Source organism: Papio anubis, chromosome 14, assembly GCF_008728515.1.
Source record: "Papio anubis isolate 15944 chromosome 14, Panubis1.0, whole genome shotgun sequence".
Classification (NCBI taxonomy): Eukaryota; Metazoa; Chordata; class Mammalia; order Primates; family Cercopithecidae; genus Papio; species Papio anubis.
Genome location: NC_044989.1, coordinates 31,927,201 through 31,947,944, shown reverse-complemented (window position 1 = coordinate 31,947,944; position 20,744 = coordinate 31,927,201). Strand labels below are relative to the sequence as shown.

The window sequence follows — 20,744 nt, the reverse complement described above, 5'->3', positions numbered from 1 at the left end:
CTAAGTATGGAAAGCCGAATATTTATCATCAACTGCAAGATTACCTATCTTCCTTAATGAGTCATAAAGTATGGGATGCAAGATTCGGTTCCTACCCATCATTTAATGGCTCTATCTACTTTGATGACTTAATATCCTTAAGAGTAATTCTTTTAAAAATTGTTCTTCAGGCCAGGTGCAGTGGCTCCTGCCTATAATCCCAGCATTTTGGGAGGCCAAGGTGGGCAGATCACCTGAGGCCAGGAGTTTGAGAACAGCCTGGCCAACATGGTAAAACCCTGTCTCTACTAAAAATACAAAAATTAGTCAGGTGTGGTGGTGCACGCCTGTAGTCCCAGCTACTTGGGAGGATGAGGCATGAGAATCACTTGAAGTCCAAAGGCAGAGGTTGCAGTGAGCCGAGATCACACCACTGCACTCCAGCCTGGGTAACGAGCAAAACTCCGTCTCGAAAAAAAAGAATTATTCTATCTTAATTTCTCTTTCTCCAGTATAATTACTCTCTTTTTAAAAAAATTTTTTAAAAGCTTTCCCATAAAGTACTTGTTTATTATCAGTCTCATGCTGGTATTTAGCCTTAGATGGAGTTTACCACATTCTTCAGGCTGTGTTCCCAAGCAATCCAATTCTGGGAAAATTCATTGTGTCAGGGGCCACTACCTGCCTGATTTTCTTCTCTTAATTTTATTTATTTTTATTTATTTATCTTTTAAATTTTTTATTTATTTATTTTTTGAGATAGAGTCTTGCTCTGTCTCCAGGCTGGAGTGCAGTGGCACAATCTCAGCTCACTGCAAGCTCTGCCTCCCGGGTTCGAGTGATTCTCCTGCCTCAGCCTCCCGAGTAGCTGGGGTTACAGGCACATACCACCAAGCCCAGCTAATTTTTGTAATTTTAGTAAAGACAGGGTTTCACCATATTGGCCAGGATGGTCTCGATCTCTTGACCTCGTGATCCGCCCGCCCCAGCCTCCTGAAGGGCTGGGATTACAGACATGACCCACCGCACCCAGCCTATTTTATTTTTGAGACGGCATCTTGCTCTATCTCCCAGGTTGGAGGGCAGTGGTGCCATCTCAGCTCACTGCAACCTCTGCCTCCTGGTTCAAACAATTCTCCTGCCTCAGCCTCCCCAGTAGTTGGGACTACAAGTGTGCGCCACCACGCTAGGCTGATTTTTATACCTTCTCTTTAATTTTAAATCTCTCTCACCTTGATATCAAAATTTGGCCAGATGTAGTGGCTCACACTTGTGAGGCCGAAGTGGGTGGGTAACTTGACGTCAGGTATGAAAGATCAGCCTGGCCAACATAGCAAAACCCCATCTCTACTAAAAATACAAAAATTAGCTGGGCATAGTGGCACATGCCTGTAATCCCAGCTACTTGGGAGGCTGAGGCAGGAGACTCACTTGAATCCCAGGAGGCAGAGGTTGCAGTAAGCCAAGATCATGCCACTGCACTCCAGCCTGGACAACACAGTGAGTGAGACTCCATCTCCAAAACAAAACAAAATTATACCATACTACCCACTTTCCCTAAAAATATAAAAGGATTGGAAATTAGGAACTCATATCCATTTTCCTATTCTGTAATAACTTCTCAACATCAATTGTTAATGTTTCGTCTTTTTTAAAACATTAAATCTACTGTTACCTTATATGAATGAATTATTCTAGTATAGCTCAAATATTTCTTTACTACTACTGCTACTGTGGATTCGGTAACAGATGGTATTATAGAAAAATAATAATATAAAGTTCTTACCTCAGGCCTCAGAGAAGGAAGAATAACAATTTCTTGCAATGCCTGTTTTGCCAAGTCTTGACCAGCTATATCATCAAATTTAACAGCTGTTCCACTAAGAAACAAGACCTCAGTTAGTTCTACAATACAAACAGGACCCAGTTATTACAAGATGAATCCTAAGCCCTATGACATATAGTTATTTTTATGTTAACTGTTAAACTACAGTTAAATCAGTAAAGCAATGGTTTCTACATTGATAATTGAAAACTATCATAAAAATTAAGTATGTAAACCAGACAAGGTATTTATTATCTATTTCACTCCTGACATGTTTTCTAAGTAAAATTAAAACATAAAAACTATAAAACATTTAGATGGCAAAACTTACTTGTCCACAATTTCATTCATTATAAGGTTAGCAAGGTTGCTGTCCACATTCCTAAAATTCTTCAAGTCTTTTTTCTTACGAGCAGCAGTTGTAGGGGTAGAAGGTTTATTTGTCCTATTTGTTTTTGGAGTGCCCTTAACGGATACAAAATTTTAATGTGAAAATACAACGTAACATTTACACTTTTCATAAATAACCTTAAAGTTCACAGAATTCAAGCTTTAAAAATAGGAGAAAGAGTATAAAAATCCAGAAATTGTATATTTACCTGAAGGTAAAACTCTATTCACCAGAGAACTATATTTGGTATTAAGTCAGTTATAGAGGATTTTATCCAGAGATTTAGTTTTTACAAAATAAAAACAAATTTTAACCCTTGTTAGAGTCATGACAAAACTCTAGGTATGTTACTGCTATAAAACATTTACATAGACTGAAATAATTTTAAAAATAAATTTAAAATGAAATATATAGCATTATATAAAACAGACTGGGTAAGCAAAACTTGGTATTAAATGTCTAATGAGGTCCAAAAAAAGTTTTAGAGCAAGTTGCTCTGTAGATTTTAAAAAATATTAACTTTGATTGGGTGCGGTGGCTCATGCCTGTAATCCCAGCACTTTGAGAGGCTGAGGTGGGTGGATCACCTGAGGTCAGGAGTTCGAGACCAGCCTGACCAACATAGAGAAACCCCGTCTCTACTAAAAATACAAAATTGGCCAGACGTGGTGGTGCATGCCTATAATTCCAGCTACTTGGGAGGCTGAGAATCGCCTGAACCTGGGAGGCAGAGGTTGCAATGAGCCAAGATCGCACCATTGCACTCCAGCCTGGGCAACAAGAGTTTCAAAAAAAAAAAAATTAACTTTATGGAAGCTTATCTATTCTCTAAAGTATTACAAAGTACTTATAATCAACTTAAGCAAGCATAGTATCTTAAAAATTTTTACATTTGCAAAAACACAGCAATTAAAGTTACTGTCCCAGAATACCTTATGAGTGGTAGGAGCAGGACCAGGTCCCTGTTTCACTCCAGAAACCATGGATAAACCACTGTAACTAGGTGCTCTATGATGGCCTGAAAGGCTTGCAGATCCAGTTTTCATAATTGTTTTTGAACGAGGCAGTGAATTACTAGTGTGTGTTAAGGGGTCTTTTCTTTTTGGAACAGCTCCACTTTCTGACAAGGAAAAAGTAAAACCATTGTGATTAGAAAATTGTAGCTGAACATAAAGACAAGCAAACATTTGTAAAACCAAGGTAATATTTTTTAAATTCAAAAATATTTCAAAATAAGATTTCAATGAGAACACGTACCAGGGTCTTCATAGGGGTGGTCACTAGGTAGATAGGAATATGGTTATTTAGTTTTTTTCTCCCTAATGTATATTCTAATTTTCTCTCTTTTTGAAACCTGTGGCCCAGGCTGGAGTGCAGTGGCATGATCACAGCTCACTGCGGCCTTAATCTTCCTGGGCTCAAGAGATCCATCCTCCCACCTCGAACTCCCAAGTACCTGGGACAACAGTTGTGCACCACCAGACCGGGCTAATTAAAAATTTTTTTTTGTAGAAACAGGGTCTCACTATGTTGCCTAGGCTGGTCTCAAACTCCTGGGCTCAGGCAATCCTCCCACCTTAGCCTCCCAAAGTGCTGGGATTACAGGAGTGAGCCACTGTGCCTATAATCCCAGCTACTTGGGAGGCTGAGGCAGGAGAATCACTTGAACCAGGGGCCAGAGGCTGCAGTGAGCCGAAACCATACCACTGCACTCCAGCCTGGCGACAGAGACTCTGCCTCAAAAAAACAAAAAAACAAAAAAAAACAAAAAAAAAACCCCAAAACACAAAGAAAACAAAAAACAGTATTTGTAAGAAGAATAAACTACTTCATTCTGGGGAACAGGAAGGTGATATAAAAAGGTTACAAAGCGCCAGGCACGGTGGCTCATGCCTGTAATCCCAGCACTTTGGGAGACCAAGGTGGGTGGATCACCTGAGGTCTGTAATTCAAGACCAGGCTGGCCAACATGGTGAAACCCCGTCTCTACTAAAAATACAAAAATTTAGCCAGACATGGTAGCAGATGCCTGTAATCCCAGCTACTCAGGAGGCTGACGCAGGAGAATCACTTGAACTCGGGAGGCGGAGGGTGCAGTAAGCCAAGACTGCATCACTGCACTCCAGCCTGGGTGACAGAGTGAAACTTCGTCTCAAAAAAAAAAAAAAAAAAAAGTTATGAAGCAAATAAAGCTCTCAAGTAAGAAACAAAAGATAAAGGCATTAGGGATAGGATGTACAGAGGGAAAAAAGTAGCACTCAACTACTTTGATTCCAAACTATTATAACTATAAATACCATGAAAGTCTGTTCCCACCAAGAGGGTCTTAAAAAGTAATTAATTTTAGACTGGGTGCGGTGACTTACGCCTGTAATCTCAGCAGTTTGGGAGGCTGAGGCGGGCAGCTCACCTGAGGTTAGGAGTTCGAGACCAGCCTGGCCAACATGGTGAAACCCCTCTTCACTAAAAATACAAAAATTAGGTGGGCATGGTGGCACATCCCTGTAGTTCAGCTACCCAGGAGGCTGAGGCAGAAAAACTGGTTGCAGTGAGCCCTGATCGTACCACTAGCACACCAGCTGGGTGATTGAGAGGGATTCTGTCTCAAAAGAAAATAATAATAATAATCAATTTTAATTGAAAGAGCATAAAGATGTGCTTTTACATACGCCAAGTATTGTATGTGCTGTATATATGTAAATGAACATTTATAGAACATCTCCGATTAAGCTGAAAAGGTTATTTGTCCAGTGTTGCTCTACTATATATATTACAGGTTTGTAAAAGTTTAAATCTCACCACTCCTAAATAATATTTTTATATACTACACAACAAACATCAGTGTTTATTTACAATGTTTACTGTGAAGACAAATGTTAAGTCAGTCAGCAAATTAGAGTGGCCAAAAAAAGACAAAAGCCTCAATTTTACTTTTGTAATTAAATATCTTTAATACGGTTTAAGAAAACAAAGACTCTAAACTAGTATAGGAAATCAGCTTATTTATTTAGACAACCAGTTTACTTTTACTGCAAGTTAACTATTATAAAATCAGAAAGCACAAATAAAATTCAAGTTAAAAAAAAAAAACCCACATTAGGCTGGGCATGGTGGCTCACGCCTATAATCTCAGAACTTTCAGAGGCCAAGGCGGGCGGATCACGAGGTCAGGAGTTTGAGACAAGCCTGACCAACATGGTGAAACCCCGTCTTTACTAAAAATACAAAAATTAGCCAGGCGTGGTGGCATGCACCTGTAATCTCAGCTACTCAGGAGGCTGAGGCAGGAGAATCGCTTAAACCCAGGAGGCAGAGGTTGCAGTGAGCCAAGATCACGCCACTGCACTCCAGCCTGGGCAACAGAGTGAGACTCTGTCTCAGAAAAAAAACAAACAAAAAAAGCCACATTCAGGATACCTTAAAACGAGGTTCTAGAATAAATAAGGCCTACTAGTTGATAGTGCAACAGGGTGACAATAGTCAATAATAACAAGGCCAGGAGTGGTGGCTCATGCCTGTAATCCTAGCGCTTTGGGAGGCCGAGGCAGGTGGATCACCTGAGGTCAGGAGTTGGAGACCACCCTGGCCAACATGGTGAAACCATGTCTCCACTAAAAATACAAAAATCAGCCAGACATGGTGGTGCACGCCTATAATCCCAGCTACTCAGGAGGCTGAGGCAGGAGAATCACTTGAACCTGGGAGGTGGAGGCTCCTTCAAAAAAAAAAAAAAAACTACTACTACTACTAATAACTTAATTATACATTTTAAAATAAATATATGTGTATATGTTAAAAATACATAGTTCAGAGATTTTATATATAGACATTTCCACAAGGAACAATTATGAGAATGACAGCAGACTCTAACGGAAGTAACAAATGTCTGTTGGAAATGAGGTATGTCCAAAATGTTGAGGGGAGAAAAGTGACCTGTCACATAAAAAATGAGGATATTTCAGACACTGGAAAGACTAAGAGTTTAACCACAGATATTCATTAAAAGAACTACTAACGGACGTCTTCTAGTTAAAAAGAAAATTAAACAGAGAAAGGAGTATATAGCTATAATAGAAAGTTAGAGAACAAAAAAAAGATCAGAAAACCTGTGGGGAAGAAAACTCAAAAAGGAAAAAATATCATTAATACATAACACTTGGCTTTGGGGTAAACAGTATTTTGCTAAATCATAATGTTAGCTATGGTTTTTTGATATTACTAAAAATAATTATACGTACATAGTTATATATACATATTTTGATAAAACTAAAAATAACTATATGTATATATAACTAAATAAGTATAGGTGCCGGGTGCAGTGGCTCATGCCTGTAATCCCAACAGTTTGGGAGGCTGAGGCGGGTGGATCACCTGAAGTTAGGAGTTCGACACCAGCAGGGCCAACATGGTGAAAACCCCATCTCTACTAAAAATACAAAAACAACCTGATCATGGTGGCTCACGCCTGTAATTCCAGCTACTGGGGAGGCTGAGACAGGAAAATCGCTTTAACCCAGGAGGCAGAGGTTGCAGTGAGCCGAAATCGTGCCACTACACTCCAGTCTGGGCAACAGAGCAACTCAGTCTCAAAAAACTAAATAAAAATTTATTGAGGTATAATCTGCAATGAATTACATCCATTTAAAGTATACCAGGCGGTGTGATTGGCTCAAGCTTCCTGTCCAAGCACTGGGAGGCGAGATGGGAGGATCCGAGGTCAGGAGATCGGGGCCATCCTGGCTAACAAGTGAAACCCGTCTCTACTGAAATACAAAAAATAGCCGGGCGAGGTGGCGGGCGCCTGTAGTCCCAGCTACTCGGGAGGCTGAGGCCGGAGAATGGCGTGAACCCGGGAGGCGGAGCTTGCAGTGAGCTGAGATCCGGCCACTGCATTCTAGCCTGGGCTACAGAGCGAGACTCCGTCTCAAAAAAATAAAAAATAAAAAAAAAAAATAAAGTATACCAGCGGCTGGGCATGGTGGCTCAGGCCTGTAATGCCAGCACTGTGGGAGGCCAAGGCGGGTGGATTGAGGTCAGGAGATCGAGACAATCTCGAGCCAACATGGTGAAACTCCATCTCTACTAAGAATACAAAAATTAGCTGGGTATGATGGCGTGCACCTGTAATCCCAGCTACTCAGGAGGCTGAGGCAGGAGAATGGGTTGAACCCAGGAGACGGAGGTTTCAGTAAGCCAAGATCGCACCACTGCACTCCACCCTGGGCAATAGAGCGAGACTCCGTCTCAAAAAAAAAACAAAAAAAAAAACAAAAAACAAGCTACACCAGCCAGGCATAGTGGCTCACACCTATAATCCCAGCACTTTGGGAGTCTGAGGTGGGAGAAATGCTTGAGCCCAGGAGTTTGAGACCAGACTGGCCAACATGGTGAAACCCCATCTCTACAAAAAATACAAAAATTAGCTGGGCACACTCGTGCCCACCTGTAGTCCCAGCTAATTTCAGCTGTACTCCAGCCTGGGAGATACAGTGAGACCCTATCTCAAAAAATAAATATATAAATAAAGTATACAATTTGATGAGTTTGTAAAGATGTATATAACTGTGATATAGCCATTAAAATCAAAGCACAAAATGTTTCCATCATAGAAAGTAAAGAGAAAAAATAGCAAACAGAGTTAAAACATTGTATATAAAACCAAACTAGAGGTGAAGGATGCTACCTGAGAGTCATCAGTTTAGTAATTTCTACAGAGCTGGGTTCAAAGTCACTGAATCTTTCTTTTGCTATCTCTAATCTGCTGTTGAGGCTGTCTTTAAATTTTTAATTTCAGTAACTATACTTTTCAACTTTAGAATATTATTTTTATATCATCTGCTTAGATTTTCCGTTGGATAACTGATGCCATATTTTCTTTCAATTCTTTAAACATATTATAATAGCTGCTTTGAAGTCTTTGTCTGCTAAATCCAACATCTGGGCCCACTCATAGTTTCTACTGATTGCTCTTTTTCTTGAGTAAGGGTTATACTTTTACTTTTTCTTTGCCTGTCTAGTAATTTTGAGTTGAAAATTGGACAATGTATAATAGATAACACATTGTAGTAATAAGCAGACTTTGGTATGACTATTTCCCAAGAGAAGTAAAAGAACTCATCCAAGTAAAACATCACAGAATGTTCCAGAAGTGAGCGACACTAATAAACTATTAATAGGTCTGAGTGAGATCTAGTTGGACTCACTGTGTATTAAACACCAATGCTGTGTAAATTAGCTACAAAGCCAATATGCCCTTCCAACCAGAAAACAGAAGAGAACAGATTATGGATTGAGTATCCCTTATCCGAAATGGTTGAGACCAGAACTGTTTATGGTTTTTAAATTTTTTTGGATTTTGCAATGTTTGCATTTTACCTACTGGTTCAGCATCCTTAACCCAAAAATCCAAAATGCAGAATACTCCAATGAGTATTTCCTTTAAGCATCACGTCAGTGCTCAAAAAGTTTTGGAGGCCGGGCGCGGTGGCTCAAGCCTGTAATCCCAGCACTTTGGGAGGCCGAGATGGAAGTAGGATCACGAGGTCAGGGGGTCGAGACCATCCTGGCTAACAGTGAAACCCGTCTCTACTAAATACAAAAAATAGCCGGGCGGTGGTAGCCTGTAGTCCAGCTACTCGGGAGGCTGAGGCGAGGAGAATGGCGTGAACCGGAGGCCGAGGCTACAGTGAGCTGAGATCGAAGCCCTGCATTCTAGCCTGGGCTACAGAAGCGAGACCTCCGATCTCAAAAAAAAAAAAAAAAAAATAAAAAATAAAATATACCAGCGGCTGGGCATGGTGGCTCAGGCCTGTAATACCAGCACTGTGGGAAGGCAAAGCGGGTGGATTGAGGGTCAGGAGATCCCGAGACAATCTCGAGCCAACATGGTGAAACTCCATCTCTACTAAGAATACAAAAAGTGGCTGGGTGTGATGGCGTGCACCTGTAATCCCAGCTACTCCAGGAGGCTGAGGCAGGAGAATGGGTTGAACCCAGGAGGCGGAGGTTTCAGTAAGCCAAGGAATGCGCGCCACTGCCTCCCACCCTGGGGCAATAGAAGCGAGACTCCGTCTCAAAAAACAAAAAAAAACAAAAACAAGCTACACCAGCCAGGCATGGTGGCTCACACCTATAATCCCAGCACTTTGGGAGTCTGAGGTGGGAGAAATGCTTGAGCCAGGAGTTTGAGACAGACCTAGCCAACATGGTGAAACCCCATCTCTACAAAAATACAAAAATTAGCTGGGCACACTGTTGCCCACCTGTGAATCAGCTAATTTCAGCTGTACTCCAGCCTAGGAGATACAGTGAGACCTATCTCAAAAATAAATATATAAATAAAGTATACAATTTGATGAGTTTGTAAAGATATGTATAACTGTGATATAGCCATTAAAAATCAAAAGCACAAAATGTTTCCATCATAGAAAGTAAAAAGAGAAAAAATATGGAAACAGAGTTAAAACATTGTATATAAAATGACTAGAGGTGAGAAGGATGCTACCTGAGAGTCATCAGTTTAGTAATTTCTACAGAGCTGGGTTCTGAAGTCACTGAATCTTTCTTTTGCTATCTCTAATCTGCTGTTGAGGGCTGTCTTTAAATTGTTTCAGTAACTATACTTTTCAACTTTAGAATGTATTTTTATATCATCTGCCGTTTTTCCGTTGGATAACTGATACCATATTTTCTTTCAATTCTTTAAACATATTATAATAGCTGCTTTGAAGTCTTTGTCTGCTAAATCCAACATCTGGGCCCACTCCTTAGTTTCACCACTGATTGCTCTTTTTTCTTGAGTAAGGTTATACTTTTACTTTTTCTTTGCCTGTCTGAAGTAATTTTGGTTGAAGGGTGGACAATGTATAATAGATAGCACATTGTAGTAATAAGCAGACTTTAATTTATGACTATTTCCCAAGAGAAATAAAAGAACTCATCCAAGTAAAACATCTGGGAATGTTCAGAGTGAAGCGACACTAATAAACTATTAATAGGTCAGGTATGAGATCTAGTTGGACTCACTGTGTATTAAACACCAATGCTGTGGCAGAATTAGCTACAAAGCCAATATACCCCTTCAACAGAAAACAGAGAGAACAGATTATGGATTGGTATCCCACTTATCGAAATGGTTGAGACCAAGAACTGTTTATGGTTTTAAATTTTTTGGATTTTGCAATGTTTGCATTTCACACCTACTGGTTCCAGCATCCTTAACCCAAAATCCAAAATGCAGAATGCTCCAATGAGTATTTCCTTTAAGCATCACGTCAGTGCTCAAAAAGTTTTGGAGGCGGTAGCGGTGAAAGCCAAGCCTGTAATCCCAGCACTTTGGGAGGCCGAGGGCAGGCTGAGATCCATAGGTCAGGAGATGAGACCATCCTATGGCGAACCAGTGCCAGAAACCCGTCTCTACTAAAAAATACAAAAAACTAGCCGAGGCCGAGGTGGCTGAGAACCTGTAGTCCCAGCTACCGGGAGGCTGAGGCAGGAGAATGCGTGAACCGGGGCCGGAGCTTGCAGTGAGCTGAGATCCGGCCCTGCATAACCTGGGTGACAGGCCAGACCCGTCTCAAAAAAAAAAAAAAAAAAGTTTTGGATTTTTGGCTAGGCGCAATGGCTCATGATTGTAATCCCAACATTTTGGGAGGCCAAGACGGGTGGATCACTTGAGGTCAGGAGTTTGAGACCAGCCTGACCAACATGGTGAAACCTCATCTCCACTAAAATACAAAAAATTACTTGGGGTGTGAGCCCAGCAGGTGCCTGCCGTTAGCTACTGGTAGGCTGAGGTGGGAGAATCGCTCGAGTTACCCATGGTGACAGGGTTGGGGGAGGGTGCGGAGACTGCTGTGAGCTGAGACTATGCAACTGCACTCCAGCCCTGAGTGACAGAGGAAGACTTTGTCTCAAAAAAAAAAAAAAATTTGAATTTTAGAGCATTTCGGATTTCAGGTTTCATATTAGGGATATTCAACTTTGTATTAGGGATATGAAACAAGACAAAGTTCAATTTTTTTCAAACAGGTCTCAGGAAGAGAATGTTCTTTGGAGGGTAGGGCGGGGCATAGTGGGAAAACATGATGGGGTCTAGCATGTGAAATGAAGTAAAAGAGAATCAAGGGATAACAAGGAAAGGAAAGACAGACCAACACTTCACGGCTGGAGAATTTTTGCTATTTATCCTACTAGAACTACTGGGATTGCAAATACATATTTTAGAAACTTAACTATATATACATGATGGATTCTTCCATTTCTTTGTTTTTTGCAGTAAATGCCTTCTGAAAATGTCAGCCCTTCACAGCCGTGCTAACAGAAACAGGCAAAATACTTATATCGATACTTGAAACGGCATTTTAAATCAGACATAGGAAGGAATGGGAAGAGGAAAACTGCCACTGACTATACTGTAAGACCAAACCAACATGAGAAGTCCTTAGGGGAGACGTGAAGCCACAAGGGAAAGAGTTGATGAACAACTGTTTCTTCTGTCCATAGAAATCCTTTTACTCTATCTCTTCTCCATTAAAACCTTAGAAGTTTTGACCGGGCGTGGTGGCTCATGCCTGTAATCCCAGCACTTTGGGAGGCCGAGGCGGGCAGATCACAAGGTCAGGAGATCGAGACCATCCTGGCTAACACGGTGAAACCCCATCTCTACTAAAAATACAAACAAATTAGCCGGGCATGGTGGCGGGCACCTGTAGTCCCAGCTACTCGAGAGGCTGAGGCAGGAGAATGGCGTGAACCCGGGAGGCGGAGTTTGCAGTGAGCTGAGATCACGCCACTGCACTACAGCCTGGGCGAACGAGCGAGACTCTATCTCAAAAACCACAAAACAAAACAAAACAAAAAAACCTTAGAAGTTTTGTATTACATATGAAAAAAGAAGGCAGAGTTCCAAGAAGTAAGAATAGGAACAGCTGCAGTCTATAGCTCCCAGCGTGAGCAACGCAGAAGACAGGTGATTTCCGCATTTCCAACTGATGTACCGGGTTCACCTCACTGGGGCTTGTTGGACAGTGGGTACAGCCCACGGACCATGAGCCGAAGCAGGGTGAGGCATCGCCTCACCCAGGAAGCACAAGGGGTTGAGGAATTCCCTTTCCTAGCCAAGGAAAGCCGTGACAGATGGTACCTGGAAAATCAGGACACTCCCACCCTAATACTGTGCTTTTCCAGTGGTCTTAGCAAATGGCACATGAGGATATTATATCCTGCGACTGGCTCGGAGGGTACCACGCCCACAGAGCCTCGCTCACTGCTAGCACAGCAGTCTGAGATCCAACTGCAAGGCGGCACTGAGGCTGGCGGAGGGGCGTCCGCCATTGCTGAGGCTTGAGTGGGTAAACAAAGCAGCCGGGAAGCTCGAACTGAGTGGAGTCCACCGCAGCTCAAGAAGGCCTGCCTGCCTGCCTCTGTAGACTCCACTTCTGGGGACAGGGCATAGCTGAACAAAAGGCAGCAGAAACTTCTGCAGACTTAAAGGTCACTGTCTGACAGCTCTGAAGAGAGTAGTGAGTTCTCCCAGCAGAGAGTCTGAGATCTGAGAATGGACAGACTGCCTCCTCAAGTGGGTCCCTAACCCCGAGTAGCCTAACTGGGAGACACCTCCCCATAGGCGCTGATTGACACTTCATACAGCCGGGTGCCCCTCTGAAACAAAGCTTCAGAGGAAGCATCAGGCAGCATTTGCCGTTCTGCAATATTTGCAGTTCTGCAGCCTCCACTGGTGATACCCAGGCAAACAAGGTCTGGAGTGGACCTCCAGCAAACTCCAACACATCTGCAGCTGAGGGTCCTGATTATTAGAAGGAAAACTAACAAACAGAAAGGACATCCACACGAAAATCCCATCTGTAGGTCACCATCATCAAACACCAAAGGTAAATAAAACCACAAAGATGGGGAGAAACCAGAGCAGAAAAGCTGAAAATTCTAAAAGTCAGAGCACCTCTTCTCCTCCAAAGGAACACAACTCCTCGCCAGCAACCAAAAAAGCTGAACAGAGAATGACTTTGAGGAGCTGACAGAAGTAGGCCTCAGACGATTGGTAATAATAAACTTCTCCGAGCTAAAGGAGGATGCTCGAACCCATCACAAAGAAGCTAAAAATTTTGAAAAACAGATTAGACGAATGGCTAACTAGAATAAACAGCATAGAGAAGACCTTAAATGGCCTGATGGAGCTGAAAACCATGGCACGAGAACTACGAGATGCATGTACAAGCTTCAGTAGCCAATTTGATCAAGTGGAAGAAAGGTTATCAAGGTTATTTGAAGATCAGATGAATAAAATCAAGCCAGAAGAAAAGTTTAGAGATAAAAAGAGTAAAAAGAAACGAACAGAGCCTCCAAGAAATATAGGACTACGCGAAAAGAACAAATCTACGTCTGATTGGTGTACCTGAAAGTGACGGGGAGAATGGAACCAAGTTGGAAAACACTCTTCAGGATATTATCCAGAAGAACTTCCCTAATCTAGCAAGGCAGGCTAACATTCAAATTTAGGAAATACAGAGAACACCACAAAGATACTCCTCGAGAAGAGCAACTCCAAGACACATAATTGTCAGATTCACCAAGGCTGAAATGCAGGAAACAATGTTAAGGGCAGCCAGAGAGAAAGGTTGGGTTACCCACAAAGGGAAGCCCATCAGACTAACAATGGATCTCTCAGCAGAAACTCTACAAGCCAGAAGAGAGTGGGGGAGCCAGAAGAGAGTGGGGGCCAATATTCAACATTCTTAAAGAAAAGAATTTTCAACCCAGAATTTCATATCCAGCCAAACTAAGCTTCGAAAGTGAAGGAGAAATAAAATCCTTTACAGATAAGCAAGTGCTGAGAGATTCTGTCACCACCAGGCCTACCTTACAAGAGCTACTGAAGGAAGCACTAAACATGGAAAGGAACAACCGGTACCAGCCACCGCAAAAACACGCCAAATTGTAAAGACCATCGATGCTAGGAAAAAACTGCATCAACTAATGAACAAAATAACCAGCTAACATCAAAATGACAGGATCAAATTCACACATAACAATATTAACCTTAAATATAAATGGGCTAAATGCCCCAATTAACAGACACAGACTGGCAAATTGGATAAAGAGTCAAGACCCATCAACGTGCTGTATTCAGGAGACCCATCTCACGTGCAGAGACACACATAGGCTCAAAATAAAGGTATAGAGGAAGATCTACCAAGCAAATGGAAAACAAAATAAAGCAGGGGTTGCAATCCTAGTCTCTAATAAAACAGACTTTAAACCAACAAAGATCAAAAGAGACAAAGAAGGCCATTACATAATGGTAAAGGGATCAATTCAACAGGAAGAGCTAACTATCCTAAATATATATGCACCCAATACAGGAGCACCCAGATTCATAAAACAAGTCCTTAGAGACCTACAAAGAGACTCAGACTCCCACACAATAATATTGGGAGACTTCAACACCCCACTGTCAACATTAGACAGATCAATGAGACAGAAAGTTAACAAGGATATCCAGGAATTGAACTCAGCTCTGCACCAAGCGGACCTAATAGACATCTACAGAACTCTCCAGCCCAAATCAACAGAATATACATTCTTCTCAGCACCACATCGCACTTACTCCAAAACTGACCACATACTTGGAAGTAAAGCACTCCTCAGCAATTGTAAAAGAACAGAAATCACAACTAACTGTCTCTCAGACCACAGTGCAATCAAATTAGAACTCAGGATTAAGAAACTCAATCAAAACCGCTCAACTACATGGAAACTAAACAACCTGCTCCTGAATGACTACTGGGTATACAACGAAATGAAGGCAGAAATAAAGATGTTCTTTGAAACCAATGAGAACAAAGACACAACATACCAGAATCTCTGGGACACATTTAAAGCAGTGTGTAGAGGGAAATTTATAGTACTAAATGCCCACAAGAGAAAGCTGGAAAGATCTAAAATTGACACCCTAACATCACAATTAAAAGAACTAGAGAAGCAAGAGCAAACACATTGAAAAGCTAGCGGAAGGCAAGAAATAACTAAGATCAGAGCAGAACTGAAGGAGACAGAGACACAAAAAAATCCTTCAAAAAAATCAATGAATCCAGGAGGTGGTTTTTTGAAAAGATCAACAAAATTGATAAACCACTAGCAAAACGAATAAAGAAGAAAAGAGAGAAGAATAAAATAGATGCAATAAAAAACAATACAGCGGATATCACCACAGATCTCAGAGAAATACAAACTATAATCAGAGAATACTATAAACACCTCTACACAAATAAACTAGAAAACCTAGAAGAAATGGATAAATTCCTGGACACAAACATCCTTCCAAGACTAAATCAAGAAGAAGCTGAATCCCGGAATAGACCAATAATAGGCTCTGAAATTGAGGCAATAATTAATAGCCTACCAACAAAAAAAAGTCCAGGACCAGATGGATTCACAGCTGCATTCTAGCAGAGGTACAAAGAGGAGCTGGTACCATTCCTTCTGAAACTATTCCAATCAATAGAAAAAGAGGGAATCCTCCCTAACTCATTTTATGAAGCCAGCATCATCCTGATACCAAAGCCTGGCAGAGACGCAACAAAAAAAGAGAATTTTAGACCAATACCCCTGATGAACATCGATGTGAAAATCCTCAATAAAATACTGGCAAACCAAATCCAGCAGCACATCAAAAAGTTTATCCACGACGATCAAGTTGGCTTCATCCCTGGGATGCAAGGCTGGTTCAACATATGCAAATCAATAAATGTAATCCATCATACAAATAGAACCAAAGACAAAAACCACATGATTATCTCAATAGATGCAGAAAAGGTCTTCGATGAAGTTCAACAGCTCTTCACGCTAAAAACTCTCAATAAACTAGGTATTGATGGGATGTATCTCAAAATAATAAGAGCTATTTATGACAAACCCACAGCCAATATCATACTGAATGGGTAAAAACTGGAAGCATTCCCTTTGAACACTGCCACAAGACAGGGATGCCCTCTCTCACCACTCCTATTCAACATAGTGTTGGAAGTTCTGGCTAGGGCAATCAGGCAGGAGAAAGAAATAAAGGGTATTCAATTAGGAAAAGAGGAAGTCAAATTGCCCCTGTTCGCAGATGACATGATTGTATATTTAGAAAATCCCATCATCTCGGCCCAATATCTCCTTAAGCTGATAAGCAACGTCAGCAAAGTCTCAGGATACAAAATCAATGTGCAAAAATCACAAGCATTCCTATACACCAATAATAGAGAGCCAAATCATGAGTGAACTCCCATTCACAACTTCTTCAAAGAGAATAAAATACCTAGGAATCCAACTTACAAGGGATGTGAAGGACCTCTTCAAGGAGAACTACAAACCACTGCTTAACAAAATAAAAGAGGACACAAACAAATGGAAGAACATTCCATGCTCATGGATAGGAGGAATCAATATCATGAAAATGGCCATACTGCCCAAGGTAATTTATAGATTCAATGCCATCCCCATCAAGCTACCAATGAGTTTCTTCACAGAATTGGAAAAAGCTACCTTAAAGTTCATATGGAACCAAAAAAGAGCCCGCATTGCCAAGACAATCCTAAGCCAAAAGAACAAAGCTGGAGGCATCATGCCACCTGACTTCAAACTACACGACAAGGCTACAGTAACCAAAACAGCATGATACTGGTACCAAAACAGAGATATAGACCAACGGAACAGAACAGAGTCCTCAGAAATAATACCACACATCTACAACCATCTGATCTTTGACAAACCTGACAAAAACAAGAAATGGGGAAAGGATTTCCTATTTAATAAATGGTGCTGGGAAAACTGACTAGCCATATGTAAAAAGCTGAAACTGAATCCCTTCCTTACGTCTTATAGAAAAATTAATTCAAGATGGATTAAAGACTTACATGTTAGACCCAAAACTATAAAAACCCTAGAAGAAAACCTAGGCAATACCATTCAGGACATAGGCATGGGCAAGGACTTCACGACTAAAACACCAAAAGCAATGGCAACAAAAGCCAAAATTGACAAAAGGGATCTAATTAAACTAAAGAGCTTCTGCATAGCAAAAGAAACTATCATCAGAGTGAACAGGCAACCTACAGAATAGGAGAAATTTTTTACAATCTACCCATCTGACAAAGGGCTAATATCCAGAATCTACAAAGAACTTAAACAAATTTACAAGAAAAAATCAAACAACCCCATCAAAAAGTGGGCAAAGGATATGAGCAGACACTTCTCAAAAGAAGACATTTATGCAGCCAACAGATACATGAAAAAATGCTCATCATCAGTGGCTATCAGAGAAATGCAAACCAAAACCACAATGAGATACCATCTCACACCAGTTAGAATGGCAATCATTAAAAAGTCAGGAAACAACAGATGCTGGAGAGGATGTGGAGAAATAGGAACACTTTTACACTGTTGGTGGGACTGTAAACTAGTTCAACCATTGTGGAAGACAGTGTGGCGATTCCTCAAGGATCTAGAACTAGAAATACCATTTGACCCAGTCATGCCATTACTGGGTATATACCCAAAGGATTATAAATCAGGCTGCTATAAAGACATCATGTATGTTTACTGTGGCACTATTCACAATAGCAAAGACTTGGAAACAACGCAAATATCCATCAATGGTAGACTGGATTTAAAAAACGTGGCACATATACACCATGGAATACTATGCAGCCATAAAAAAGGATGAGTTCATGTCCTTTGTAGGGACATGGATGAAGCTGGAAACCATTATTCTGAGCAAACTATTGCAAGGACAGAAAACCAAACACCGCATGTTCTCACTCATAGGTGGGAATTGAACAATGAGAACACTTGGACACAGGGTGGGGAACATCACACACTGGGGCCTGTCGTGGGGTGGGATGAGTGGGGGAGGGATAGCATTAGGAGATATACCTAATGTAAATGACAAGTTAATGGGTGCAGCACACCAACATGGCACATATATACGTATGTAACAAACCTGCACGTTGTGCACACGTACCCTAGAACTTAAAGTATAATTAAAAATTTATACATTATTATAATAATACCAAAAAAAAAAAGAAGGCAGTTTTTTGAGACAGTGTCTCGCTCTGTCGCCTAGGCTGGAGTGCAATGGTATGATCTCAGCTCACAGCAACCTCTGCCTCCTAGGTTCAAGCGATTCTTCTGCCTCAGCCTCCCACGCAGCTGGGACTATAGGCGCCCACCACCACGCCCAGCTAGTTTTTATATTTTTAATAGAGACGGGGTTTCACCATGTTGGCCAGGATAGTCTCGATCTCTTGATTTCATGATCCGCCCGCCTTGGCCTCCCAAAGTGCTGGGATTACAGGCATGAGCCACTGCGCCCAGCCAGAAGGCAGTTGTTTCACAGCCTAACCTAAGGTTGTTCTGCTATAATCTGAACAAAGTAATATTTAATATAATTTAAGCCCTGCACATGAAACTACTGCTAAAAAAAAAAAAAAAAATTCACCAATAAAACTGTCAAAAACAAATATATGAAAAAATGCTCAACACCATTAATTATGAGGGAAATGTAAATCAAAACCACAATGAGGTATCTTACCCCAGTTAGGATGGCTATTAGCAAAAAGACAAAAAAAGTGCCAAATGCTGGTAAGGATGTGGAGAAAGTGAACTCTTAGACACTATTTTTGGGAATCTAAACTAGTATAGCTACTATGGAAAAGAGTATGGAGGTTCCTCAAAAAACTTCAAATAGAACTACCATATGACCCAGCAATCCTACTATTGGGAATTTATCCAAAGGAAAGAAAATCATTATATCGAACAGACATCTACACCCCATGTTTACTACAGCACTATTCACAACAGCCAAGATACAGAATCAACCTAGGTGTCCAAGAACAGATGAATGAATAAAGAAAATGTGGTATATATACACACAGAATATTATTTTTAAAAAGTTAATCTCATAGAAATAAAAAGCAGAACAGAGGATACTACAGGCTGAGAAGGGTAGGGAAAGGATACAAAATTATAGCTAGATAGAAAGAGTAAGTTCCAGTGTTCTACACCACTGCAGGATGACTACAGGTAACAATATAATATATCATTTAAAATAGAAGGAAGATACTGAATGTTTCCAACACAAAGAATGATAAATGGGATGATGTAAATGATAATTACCTTGATCTAATCACTATATATTATATGTATAAAAACATCACTGTGTACCCCATGAACATGTACATTATCTGTCAAGTAAAAAAAACTTTTTAACTAAATAAAAAACTAGCTCAGATGTCAGAGAACCTAAGAAATGGAGAGTTCCAAAGAAAACAAAATAGAAAGACATTTAATCTTCTGTAGAAGTTGATATCCAAAAGTTTATCAAGGACAGAGTTAATCTATAGTAAATAAGACTGTAATGCTTCTCCTATGTGAAGCTTCAAATTTCTTCTATCAAGTACTATAAAACATTCACATATAGTATACATGAAAATTGATATGCAATAAAAATGGATACATAAAAAATTAAAATGTGTTTTAGAAAACACTATTTCATGAAAAAAATCAGTATAGCTATCATTATAAAAAACACAAAAGCCACAACAGAAAAAAAGATTATTTTAATCACTTCTGGGAATGTACACCTTCATATTTTATAATCTGAAATATCAGAGGTTGCAAAATATGCAAATGAAGCATGTTTAGAATGACTATACCTTGTTGCATGTTTATATACTATGAATGATAGAGGTACTATATTTTCAACATAGCCCTGTGAAAACATGAACAATTAAACCTACCATTATAAAATAAAATCAACATTATCAGGTTAAGTGAGACTCTTACTTTGCATTCAAGCTTTATTATTTTATGTTAGTTAACCTTAACCCACCTGACTGGAGATGTCCATTGCGGCATGCCACGTTAGTACTGTCATTATAGACGTCCGTTTGTGACTTGGAAAATGGCAAAACTGGTTGCATCTTCTCTATGCAACAGAGAAGGTAAAAAAAAACAAAGAAAAAATAAAAAGAAAAAAGATAATGAACAAATAAAATGTGCATGTGAAATGAAAAATTACTCAAGTTGTTACCAGATTGTTACATGATAAAAAGTTTTTGCATTTATATAAAATTATCTTTTAAAATATAATTAGTAAAAACTAAGTCACGAAAATAACAGAAATTAACAAGTGAATGGCTATGTTCAAAATATGCCTTATTCAAGTCAGGTAACCCGAGGCAGTTAGATATCACTATCATCACCAGAAAATAGTTACTGAATATTTAATATGTCCAAAACAAATACCATGGAGATTATTATTGGTCGTGGTCTTGCTCTGTCACCCAGGCTGGAGTACAGTGGCACCATCATGGCTCACTGTGGCCTCAACTCCCTGGGCTCAAGTTATCCTCCTTCCTCAGCCCCCTGAGTAGTTGACACTACATACAGACACCACTATGTCCAGCTAATTTATTTTTTGTAGAGACAGGGTCTCAATATGTTCCACAGACTGGCCTCAAGCTCCTGGCCTTAAGCGATCCTCCC

At 40.4% G+C, this 20,744-nt stretch overlaps 1 protein-coding gene across 4 annotated transcripts in view; it reads right to left on the bottom strand.

Moving 5' to 3' along the window:
- SPAST (spastin) overlaps positions 1-20,744 on the bottom strand; it is a 92,669-nt gene that overhangs the window by 37,348 nt on the left and 34,577 nt on the right. For 2 of the 4 annotated variants that reach the window (XM_003908483.3, XM_017947418.2), the window contains exons 4-7: positions 20,089-20,184; positions 3,128-3,315; positions 2,136-2,269; positions 1,766-1,859 (exon numbers count right to left, since the gene is read on the bottom strand). In XM_003908483.3, coding sequence (XP_003908532.1) covers positions 1,766-1,859; positions 2,136-2,269; positions 3,128-3,315; positions 20,089-20,184 — 512 coding nt within the window. The remainder of the gene's footprint in view (positions 1-1,765; positions 1,860-2,135; positions 2,270-3,127; positions 3,316-20,088; positions 20,185-20,744) is intronic. The other 2 variants (XM_003908484.3, XM_031655054.1) reach the window with 1 other exon arrangement.